The 12500-nt window shown below is 46.0% G+C and overlaps 1 protein-coding gene across 1 annotated transcript in view; it reads left to right on the top strand.

Moving 5' to 3' along the window:
- Positions 1-12500, top strand: part of mpdz (multiple PDZ domain crumbs cell polarity complex component) — a 65094-nt gene that overhangs the window by 25713 nt on the left and 26881 nt on the right. Inside the window, exons 18-21 of the mRNA XM_030779463.1 lie at positions 4457-4519; positions 6722-6793; positions 8121-8277; positions 8806-9002. Of these exons, the coding sequence (XP_030635323.1) occupies positions 4457-4519; positions 6722-6793; positions 8121-8277; positions 8806-9002 (489 nt within the window). The remainder of the gene's footprint in view (positions 1-4456; positions 4520-6721; positions 6794-8120; positions 8278-8805; positions 9003-12500) is intronic.

The following is a 12500-nucleotide window of genomic DNA, read 5'->3' as shown; positions in this document are numbered from 1 at the left end:
AGCTGATGGATAGGTCTGTGTCTGTAGTTAAAGCTGATGGATAGGTCTGTGTCTATAGTTAAAGCTGATGAATAGGTCTGTGTCTGTAGTTAAAGCTGATGGATAGGTCTGTGTCTATAATGAGATTCAAGATTCAAGATTCAAGAGTTTTATTGTCATGTGCACAGTAAAACAGGCAGTTGCACTGTACAATGAAATTCTTACTTTGCTCATCCTCCGATACCAGACGAGTGTGAATAGACAATATATAAATAAGTAGAAAAAAATCTTATATGGAGACAATATAAATAGCAAAAGAACTTATAGAAAAAAGAGAAGTGAGGTAGATGAATGTGCAATGTCACAGTACATGTGCAGTATGTGCAAGGGGGCAGAGAGCAGCAGTCATAAAGTGCATTGTGCAATATTACATGATGACAGTGGTGGGACAGCAGTGCTAACAGCTGTCTTGTGTCTGCAGAGTTTAGTGTTCGTTAAGTAGTGTGTGTTTTCAGTAGATGGCCCACCAGTCAAAGAGGTTGGAAGGGGCCATGTGTGAAAGAGTCATTCACAAGCCTGATTGCCTGTGGATAGAAGCTGTTTGTCAGTCTTGATGTTCTGGACTTCACACTTCTATAGCGCTTGCCTGATGGTAGAAGTGTGAAGAGGTTATGTTGGGGGTGTGTTCTGTCCTTGATGATGTTGTGGGCCCTCCTGATGACCCTGGTGTTGTAGGTGTCCTGCAGCAGGGGGAAGGCTGCTCCTAAGATGGACTGAGCAGATTTAATCACACGCTGGAGCGCCTTCCTGTCCTGAGCAGTGCAGTTTCCATACCAGACTGTGATGGAGCTGGTAAGGACGCTCTCGATTGTACTCCTGTAGAAGTTGCTGAGAATTTTGGCTGGCATGCCAAATTTCCTCAGCCTTCTCAGGAAGTACAGTCGTTGTTGGGACTTCCTGATGATGTGCTGTGTGTTGTGAGACCAGGTGAGATCCTCACTGATGTGAATGCTGAGGAATTTGAAGGTTATGAGGATAGTGCTGTTGGAGTCTGTGGTGTCCTGACACACACTGGACCTTAGATCTCACTTCCCTTCACTGAGTCAGACGACCCAGGCTGCGTGTGACTGTATCCTGGGCAGGGCAGCATGGCAGTGGGGGACGAAATCCAGACTTCACCGGAGCCACATAAAGACCACATCCTGTGATATTTGCCATGTTCTACAATGCTGAACTTTCATTTTAGAGCCTTCCTGTTACATGACACAATTTATCTCATTTTCCTAAACTGTTCAGTTTATTTGGTGTCCCTAAGCTGAGAGGGGGCAGGGTGGTCTGTGTGCACATTTTACATGTTTTAGGTTACTCCTGTCCACCATAAGGGTTTAGGCTACTTCTGCTCCGTGTTCGTATTTGTGAGATATTTATTGACACTCTGGGCTTTTCTTTAGACTTCAACCACTTCTAGTATAAAGCCAACCCACATCTGGTCTCTATCTGAGTAAGAGTAAAAAAACTAACCCTAACCCTAACCCTGACCCTGACCCTAACCCTAACACAGTCTGACTGTTGGTGTCCTGTCATGTCTCTCCGAACACTAGCCTAGCCTGCCATAACTCCTCTGTTGCTTCTAGAAACCGGCTCTGCCCTTTCTGCAGTTAAACACCCCTGCTGAAGCCGCCCAACCTCACACTGATCCCAGATCAGCCTGCTTGCCCCCTGGCCGAGCTAAGGTTGGACTGCCTCCCTTATGTGTTCGTCTCTGTGTGTGATACACTTTAATGCACTGTTAGGCACGGTGAAATGAATCAAAGCTGCGATGTGTTTTGTGTATAACGTAGGGGTGTGCGATATATATCATCTACGATGATACTGTAATATTTGTTTTAACGATGTGCGAGCTGACATTATCGAGTATGCCACTCACTTTGCAAAAACACTTATTGAGAGTCCACACATGCACTGCGTCATGTTGCCCAGTAGGATATAGACTACTGCACGTTCGCATTGAGAGTGCATGCACTGCGTCATGTTGCCCAGTAGGATATAGACTACTGCACGTTCACATTGAGAGTGCATGCACTGCGTCATGTTGCCCAGTAGGACAGACTACTGCACGTTCGCGTTGAGAGTGCATGCACTGCGTCATGTTGCCCAGTAGGACAGACTACTGCACGTTCACGTTGAGAGTGCATGCACTGCGTCATGTTGCCCAGTAGGATATAGACTACTGCACATTCACATTGAGAGTGCATGCACTGCGTCATGTTGCCCAGTAGGATATAGACTACTGCACGTTCGCGTTGAGAGTGCATGCACTGCGTCATGTTGCCTAGTAGGATATAGACTACTGCACGTTCACATTGAGAGTGCATTCACTGCGTCATGTTGCCCAGTAGGACAGACTACTGCACATTCACATTGAGAGTGCATGCACTGCGTCATGTTGCCCAGTAGGACAGACTACTGCACGTTCGCGTTGAGAGTGCATGCACTGCGTCATGTTGCCCAGTAGGATATAGACTACTGCACGTTCGCATTGAGAGTGCATGCACTGCGTCATGTTGCCCAGTAGGACAGACTACTGCACGTTCGCGTTGAGAGTGCATGCACTGCGTCATGTTGCCCAGTAGGATATAGACTACTGCACGTTCGCATTGAGAGTGCATGCACTGCGCCATGTTGCCCAGTAGGACAGACTACTGCACGTTCACGTTGAGAGTGCATGCACTGCGTCATGTTGCCCAGTAGGATATAGACTACTGCACGTTCGCATTGAGAGTGCATTCACTGCGTCATGTTGCCCAGTAGGACAGACTACTGCACGTTCACGTTGAGAGTGCATGCACTGCGTCATGTTGCCCAGTAGGACAGACTACTGCACGTTCGCGTTGAGAGTGCATGCACTGCGTCATGTTGCCCAGTAGGATATAGACTACTGCACGTTCGCATTGAGAGTGCATGCACTGCGTCATGTTGCCCAGTAGGATATAGACTACTGCACGTTCGCGTTGAGAGTGCATGCACTGCGTCATGTTGCCTAGTAGGATATAGACTACTGCACGTTCGCGTTGAGAGTGCATGCACTGCGTCATGTTGCCTAGTAGGATATAGACTACTGCACGTTCGCATTGAGAGTGCATGCACTGCGTCATGTTGCCCAGTAGGATATAGACTACTGCACGTTCGCATTGAGAGTGGTTGCACTGCGTCATGTTGCCTAGTAGGATATAGACTACTGCACGTTTGCGTTGAGAGTGCATTCACTGCGTCATGTTGCCCAGTAGGACAGACTACTGCACGTTCGCGTTGAGAGTGGTTGCACTGCGTCATGTTGCCCAGTAGGACAGACTACTGCACGTTCGCGTTGAGAGTGGTTGCACTGCGTCATGTTGCCCAGTAGGACAGACTACTGCACGTTCGCGTTGAGAGTGGTTGCACTGCGTCATGTTGCCTAGTAGGATATAGACTACTGCACGTTCGCGTTGAGAGTGCACACACCGTGCTAATGTAGACGTACATGGTCACCCCACCTCAAGTTAAAGCTAGCGTAGCTGTCTAAAAACGATGACTGAAGTTAAAACTGAGAGAACAAACAGCGTCAGGAGACAAAATACAGACGCCACCAGCCCCGTGATCTACGTCCTCAGATTTAAGTGCTAGACGTGGATCATCCTCGTTCGCGTGGAGGTGGTTTGGCTTTGAAAAGACCGATGTCGCTCAAAAGACGGCAATCTGCAAACGCCGTCGGAAATCGGTTGTCGTTAAAGACGGCTCAACGATAAATAAGACCTGCATTCCTGAAATATGTTGTTTCCATTAATATCATTAGTAAGCAATAATTAATATCCTATTAACATGAGCAAGCTAGTGCAATCTAAGACTTTTACAAACACTTTTTTGAAAGGATAAAAAATATCACACATCTACTTATCGTTAGCGACAAAATCCCAGAAAATATCGAAATATCACTTTTTGTCAATATTGCACACCCCTATTATAATGTTGACTTATATCTGTGTGTATGATGTTTATCTATGCTGTGTGTTTCTCTGAGCCAGGAGATCATACGCTTAAGTGTCAGAAACCAAAGCCAATCTTACCCTGGCCAGCCATGCACATCTGGCTCCAAAGCCCTTTAAACACATCCCATAGTTTTCTCTGTGAATCCATAAAAAGCGTGTCCAGACGCCAAGCCAATAACACCCAGTTCATTACGTCCCAGAACAGCTTTGTGTAGTTAACGTACAGATGGGCGTTAAAACAACGCGGCTATGCTACTTGAGCTAGTGGCACTGAATTAGACATTAGTCATGTCCCAGTGACTTGGCCAAGTGCTGCTGACAGCCACGACGTTTGCTGATGTAATTAGAACAGCAGTTATGAACGAAGGACAGATTGTCAGTGGTGTAGAATCCACTCTGTGAACACTTCACTCTGTTTTCTCCTTCTCTTCAAAAAACCAAATGTTCCCCAGGCCTCTGCTGCAGACCCCGCTGAAGACAGAGCCACACCCCCCTCACGGGAGGGGCAGGAGAAGGTCAGTATGTATTCCATGACCTCTGACATGTTACTGTCACAGCAGGTTTCTGTGGACGGATTGGTGTTGCATAGCACAGTGCACTAAAGTACAGGGACTAGAGTAGAATATAGAACAGTACAGCCTGGCTTGACAGGGAGCGGGTGGAAATGAGCAGGATGTGGTAGAGTTTAAACAGTATATATCAGTGCTCCGCAGAGAGCAGTGTGTAGAGCACAATAATGTCAACAGGACTGGATGTAGGAGTGGGTGGAGGAGGGTAGAGGAGGGCTGGATGTAGGAGAGGGTAGAGGAGGACTGGATGTAGGAGAGGGTGGAGGAGGGTAGAGGAGGACTGGATGTAGGAGAGGGTGGAGGAGGGTGGAGGAGGACTGGATGTAGGAGAGGGTGGAGGAGGGTAGAGGAGGACTGGATGTAGGAGAGGGTGGAGGAGGACTGGATGTAGGAGAGGGTGGAGGAGGACTGGATGTAGGAGAGGGTGGAGGAGGGTGGAGGAGGGCTGGATGTAGGAGAGGGTGGAGGAGGGTAGAGGAGGACTGGATGTAGGAGAGGGTGGAGGAGGGTGGAGGAGGACTGGATGTAAGAGAGGGTGGAGGAGGGTAGAGGAGGACTGGATGTAGGAGAGGGTAGAGGAGGGCTGATATAGGAGTGGGTGGAGGAGGGTAGAGGATGGCTGGATGTAGGAGTGGGTGGAGGAGGGTAGAGGAGGGCTGGATGTAGGAGAGGGTAGAGGAGGGTAGAGGAGGACTGGATGTAGGAGAGGGTGGAGGAGGGTAGAGGAGGGCTGGATGTGGGAGTGGGTGGAGGAGGGTAGAGGAGGACTGGATGTAGGAGAGGGTGGAGGATGGCTGGATGTAGGAGTGGGTGGAGGAGGGTAGAGGAGGGCTGGATGTAGGAGAGGGTGGAGGAGGGTAGAGGAGGGCTGGATGTAGGAGTGGGTGGAGGAGGGTAGAGGAGGACTGGATGTAGGAGAGGGTGGAGGAGGGTGGAGGAGGGCTGGATGTAGGAGAGGGTGGAGGAGGGTAGAGGAGGACTGGATGTAGGAGAGGGTGGAGGAGGGTGGAGGAGGACTGGATGTAAGAGAGGGTGGAGGAGGGTAGAGGAGGACTGGATGTAGGAGAGGGTAGAGGAGGGCTGATATAGGAGTGGGTGGAGGAGGGTAGAGGATGGCTGGATGTAGGAGTGGGTGGAGGAGGGTAGAGGAGGGCTGGATGTAGGAGAGGGTAGAGGAGGGTAGAGGAGGACTGGATGTAGGAGAGGGTGGAGGAGGGTAGAGGAGGGCTGGATGTGGGAGTGGGTGGAGGAGGGTAGAGGAGGACTGGATGTAGGAGAGGGTAGAGGATGGCTGGATGTAGGAGTGGGTGGAGGAGGGTAGAGGAGGGCTGGATGTAGGAGAGGGTGGAGGAGGGTAGAGGAGGGCTGGATGTAGGAGTGGGTGGAGGAGGGTAGAGGAGGACTGGATGTAGGAGAGGGTAGAGGAGGGCTGGATGTAGGAGTGGGTGGAGGAGGGTAGAGGAGGACTGGATGTAGGAGAGGGTAGAGGAGGGCTGGATGTAGGAGTGGGTGGAGGAGGGTAGAGGAGGGCTGGATGTAGGAGTGGGTGGAGGAGGGTAGAGGAGGGCTGGATGTGGGAGTGGGTGGAGGAGGGTAGAGGAGGACTGGATGTAGGAGTGGGTGGAGGAGGGTAGAGGAGGGCTGGATGTAGGAGAGGGTAGAGGAGGGCTGGATATAGGAGTGGGTGGAGGAGGGCTGGATGTAGGAGAGGGTAGAGGAGGATACTCAGACTGAAAAACACTTTAACTGCCTTTCAGCCCTTTTCCGGACTCCTCTCAGACATGTGACAACAGCTAATGTCAGAATTTCTCTAATCTGTCGTGTGTCTGACCCCAGTTCAGATCCAGGAACATATCTTTTAAACCGCCTGTTACAGATGTGATGTAGGACGTGTTTTTGTTCATCACCAAATGCATGACAGGGATTGATGTTGGATTGTAGTGAATGGTAGATTAATAAGATGCTCTGTTATATTGTGTGTATGGTGTAGTAAATGTGTAGATCGTTGTGGGTAAACTCTGGTCTTGGCAGAATGGCGTGATTGGCTGTTCTCTGTTCTCTGTAGGAAGTTGACAGTCACAGAATGGCGTTATTGGCTGTTCTCTGTTCTCTGTAGGAAGTTGATTGGCTGTTCTCTGTTCTCTGTAGGAAGTTGACAGTCACAGTAGACTTTTCCTCCATGTGTCCCCAACTAACCCTTTCACTCCCACTCCGTTTAAGGTTTGTGTCTTGTGTGTGTCTATGTGTGTGTGTGTGTGTGTGTGTGTCTGTGTCTGTGTCTGTATGTCTGTGTGTGTCTAACACATACAAAAGATCCTAACTCTGATCCTTGTTCTCAGTCTGATGTTTTCTGTGTGAGAAAAGAATGTAAAAAAGCAAAAATGAGCACTAATAAAGTCATTACATTTCATGTGTGACTTTGATGCATGGTCTGATGTGGTCTGATGTGGTCTGATGTGGTCTGATATGGTCTGATTTGGTCTGATGTGGTCTGATATGGTCTGATATGATTGATTCCTCTCTGTGACGATCTATTTGAAGTTCTATCTGTTTAAGCTCTCATTCATTTAGAGTGTGTCTCTCAGATCAGCGTTAAGCCTTTATGTAGACAAATAACCTCAGTCATGTATCAGTGAGTGAACTAATCAGAGATTACATGATAAAGACTCACTATCAGTCTGCTCTTACCAACACACACATCACACCCCCCCAATATCTCCCTCACTCACTTTACCAACACACACACATCACCCCCCCAATATCTCCCTCACTCACTTTACCAACACACACACATCACCCCCCCAATATCTCCCTCACTCACTTTACCAACACACACACATCACCCCCCCAATATCTCCCTCACTCACTTTACCAACACACACATCACCCCCCCAATATCTCCCTCACTCACTTTACCAACACACACACATCACCCCCCCAATATCTCCCTCACTCACTTTACCAACACACACATCACCCCCCCAATATCTCCCTCACTCACTTTACCAACACACACACATCACCCCCCCAATATCTCCCTCACTCACTTTACCAACACACACACATCACCCCCCCAATATCTCCCTCACTCACTTTACCAACACACACATCACCCCCCCCCCAATATCTCCCTCACTCACTTTACCAACACACACACATCACCCCCCCAATATCTCCCTCACTCACTTTTTCATTCTGTCATTCCATCCTTCTCTCTCTCCACTGTTGTAAAGCTCCTGCATAGATGAAGGCTGCTGGATGAGTGAGGGATGAATCAATAATGAGGAAAATATCAGACCCATAGACAAATAAAAGTCCTCAGTTTAGACCCATTCATCCATTCATCCTTTCATCCTTTCACCCTTTCATCCATTCATCCTTTCATCCATTCATCCTTTCATTAATTCATCCTTTCATCCATTCATCCCTTCATTAATTCATCCGTCAGCACTCGGTTGTGTCTTGTTTTTTGTGTGTTTGTTAGGACAGGAGTTTCACTTTTAATTTTCTTCACTCTAAAAAAAATTGTCTGTGGTTTCCATGGCAGCTGCCGAATCGCGAGGCGGGAAAAATCTCTCCACTGATGTTGCCGGTGGTCCCGCACGTCGGCGAGACAGACACAGACACGCTGGCGCAGGTTCCTGACCTTCCAGCCGCTCCTCCTCTCCAGACTGAAGAAGAGGATGAGTTTGGATACAGCTGGAGTGAGTGACCCTGTTCTCCTCTGCTCTGGTTACTACAGACAGTGTCTGAGAAGCAGCTGTAGCAGGCGGGAAAAGCTCCGAGAAAAATTAGTGTGACGTGTATACATTTTATGACCTGGGGATGAGTGTGTTTTAACTTCAGGTTTATGTACAGAATAACGACTCTCGTATGTCAGTGCTCACACCTGCTTTATATTTGTGTCTATGTGTGCATGTGTGTGTGTGTGTGTGTGTGTGCGCGTGTGTGTGTGCATGTGTGTGTGCGCGTGTGCGCGCGTGTGTGTGTGTGCATGTGTGTGCGTGTGTGTGTGTATGTGTGTGTGTGTGTGTGTGTGTGTGTGTGCGTGTGTGTGTGCGTGTGTGCGCGTGTGTGTGTGCATGTGTGTGTGTGTGTGTGTGTGTGCGCATGTGTGTGTGTGTGTGTGTGTGCGTGTGCGCGCACCTGTGTGTCTGTATTTGTGTGTGTGTGTGTGCATGTGTGTGTGTGTGTGTGTGTGTATGTGTGTGTGTGTGTGTGTGTGTGTGTAGAGAAGATAACTCAGAGGTACGGCAGTCTCCCAGGGGTGTTACACATGATCAAACTGGAAAAAGGCAAAACTGGTCTTGGTTTGAGTCTGGCAGGAAACCGCGACCGTTCCCGTATGAGCGTGTTTGTGGTGGGGATCGACCCAAACGGGGCGGCCGGCAGGGACGGGCGCATAATGGTTGGAGATGAACTGCTGGAGGTGAGTTGCTTTCAGGGCTGTGCAATTAATCGAATTTTATTTTCAATTGCGATTTTGGCTTCTAACGATTATGAAAACAAGATAATCAAGATAAAACGATTATTGTGGTGCGTTATTTATTTAAATACACTCATGCACTGCTTAACGTCCATTCAGGCAACGTCCAACCGTATATACGTGCATGGTCCCATAAGGCTATAACAGAGTTCATATACGTGCATATACGTGCATGGTCCCATAAGGCTATAACAGAGTTCATATACGTGCATATACGTGCATGGTCCCATAAGGCTATAACAGAGTTCATATACGTGCATATACGTGCATGGTCCCATAAGGCTATAACAGAGTTCATATACGTGCATATACGTGCATGGTCCCATAAGGCTATAACAGAGTTCATATACGTGCATATACGTGCATGGTCCCATAAGGCTATAACAGAGTTCATATACGTGCATATACGTGCATGGTCCCATAAGGCTATAACAGAGTTCATATACGTGCATATACGTGCATGGTCCCATAAGGCTATAACAGAGTTCATATACGTGCATATACGTGCATGGTCCCATAAGGCTATAACAGAGTTCATATACGTGCATATACGTGCATGGTCCCATAAGGTTATAACAGAGTTCATATACGTGCATATACGTGCATGGTCCCATAAGGCTATAACAGAGTTCATATACGTGCATATACGTGCATGGTCCCATAAGGCTATAACAGAGTTCATATACGTGCATATACGTGCATGGTCCCATAAGGCTATAACAGAGTTCATATACATGCATATACGTGCATGGTCCCATAAGGCTATAACAGAGTTCATATACGTGCATATACGTGCATGGTCCCATAAGGCTATAATAGAGTTCATATACGTGCATATACGTGCATGGTCCCATAAGGTTATAACAGAGTTCATATACGTGCATGGTCCCAAAAGGCTATAACAGAGTTCATATACGTGCATATACGTGCATGGTCCCAAAAGACTATAACAGAGTTCATATACGTGCATATACGTGCATGGTCCCATAAGGCTATAACAGAGTTCATATACGTGCATATACGTGCATGGTCCCATAAGGCTATAACAAAGTTCATATACATGAATATACGTGCATGGTCCCATAAGGCTATAACAGAGTTCATATACGTGCAGATACGTGCATGGTCCCATAAGGCTATAACAGAGTTCATATACGTGCATATACGTGCATGGTCCCATAAGGCTATAACAGAGTTCATATACGTGCATATACGTGCATGGTCCCATAAGGCTATAACAGAGTTCATATACGTGCATATACGTGCATGGTCCCATAAGGCTATAACAGAGTTCATATACGTGCATATACGTGCATGGTCCCATAAGGCTATAATAGAGTTCATATACGTGCATATACGTGCATGGTCCCATAAGGCTATAATAGTGTTCATATACGTGCATATACGTGCATGGTCCCATAAGGCTATAACAAAGTTCATATACATGAATATACGTGCATGGTCCCATAAGGCTATAACAGAGTTCATATACGTGCATATACGTATGCCAACGCACACGCAACACGTGTATTTCATGTCACTAGTATTCAATGCGACTGCGCTGCCAGCCGTATAATGGTACAGTGTATATATAACCTATAATACACACGTGTTGATAGTCATAATAAACACCTATGTTGCTGGCTTATGTATGTACTGTACTGTACTTTCTATTGTTATTTCAATGTGAACTTTCCTTACTTACAAATGAAAAGTTTACCGTATAACTGTGCGTGCTTTGACTCGTAGGCAGCAGCGTCCAGTCTCGTGTATCGTGCGTCGTGTTGTAGCGTCATCTCTCTGTTTACAGTGTAGCTTATCAAATAGTGTTCACACAACGTCCACATCACATAGCGTCCTATTTCACAGAACGCATCGTGGATGTTACACATGACTGTATATATATATATATATATATATATATATATATATGTGTGTGTGTGTGTGTGTGTGTGTGTGTGTGTGTGTGTGTGTGTGTATATAAAACTTTATTTATTTATTTAAATTTTTTTGCATTTTTTTAAATTTGCTTTTCAGTTGAATTGTGTTTAAAGTTCAAGAAAATCCACTGTTAAAAAGACAAGTTTTTTATTTAAAGTGCAAAATGAATGCATGTTTCCAAAGTCAGTGAGTAATCGTGTTAAATAATCGTGATCTCGATATTGATCAAAATAATCATGATTATGATTTTTACCATAATGGAGCAGCCATAGTGGCTTTTATTCAACTCAGAAACCTAAAGAGAGCTTCTAATCGTTTCAGTAGTAAGGACATTGATAATATACTAGACTAGACTCAGCTGATGTGGTAGCTTAGTCTAGCATGTACATATGAGTCTAGAGTACACTTTTAGATTAGCTCAAGCTATTCAGTGGTTCAAGTCTGTCAAAACTCTTTGTGTGACTGAAACTGTAAGCACGGTGGAGAGTTAAGTTCATAAGGAATTTTAGGCCAAAGATGTGTCTTTCTCTCGTTCCTAACAGATTAATGGACAGATTCTCTCATTCCTAACAGATTAATGGACAGATTCTCTCGTTCCTAACAGATTAATGGACAGATTCTCTCGTTCCTAACAGATTAATGGACAGATTCTCTCGTTCCTAACAGATTAATGGACAGATTCTCTCGTTCCTAACAGATTAATGGACAGATTCTCTCGTTCCTAACAGATTAATGGACAGATTCTCTCGTTCCTAACAGATTAATGGACAGATTCTCTCGTTCCTAACAGATTAATGGACAGATTCTCTCGTTCCTAACAGATTAATGGACAGATTCTCTCGTTCCTAACAGATTAATGGACAGATTCTCTCGTTCCTAACAGATTAATGGACAGATTCTCTCGTTCCTAACAGATTAATGGACAGATTCTCTCGTTCCTAACAGATTAATGGACAGATTCTCTCGTTCCTAACAGATTAATGGACAGATTCTCTCGTTCCTAACAGATTAATGGACAGATTCTCTCGTTCCTAACAGATTAATGGACAGATTCTCTCGTTCCTAACAGATTAATGGACAGATTCTCTCGTTCCTAACAGATTAATGGACAGATTCTCTCGTTCCTAACAGATTAATGGACAGATTCTCTCGTTCCTAACAGATTAATGGACAGATTCTCTCGTTCCTAACAGATTAATGGACAGATTCTCTCGTTCCTAACAGATTAATGGACAGATTCTCTCGTTCCTAACAGATTAATGGACAGATTCTCTCGTTCCTAACAGATTAATGGACAGATTCTCTCGTTCCTAACAGATTAATGGACAGATTCTCTCGTTCCTAACAGATTAATGGACAGATTCTCTCGTTCCTAACAGATTAATGGACAGATTCTCTCGTTCCTAACAGATTAATGGACAGATTCTCTCGTTCCTAACAGATTAATGGACAGATTCTCTCGTTCCTAACAGATTAATGGACAGATTCTCTCGTTCCTAA

The sequence above is a fragment of the Chanos chanos genome, chromosome 7 (genome assembly GCF_902362185.1).
Source record: "Chanos chanos chromosome 7, fChaCha1.1, whole genome shotgun sequence".
NCBI classification, from domain to species: domain Eukaryota; kingdom Metazoa; phylum Chordata; class Actinopteri; order Gonorynchiformes; family Chanidae; genus Chanos; species Chanos chanos.
Note: the sequence above shows the minus strand (reverse complement) of the source record. Positions and strands in the feature narration are given on the sequence as shown.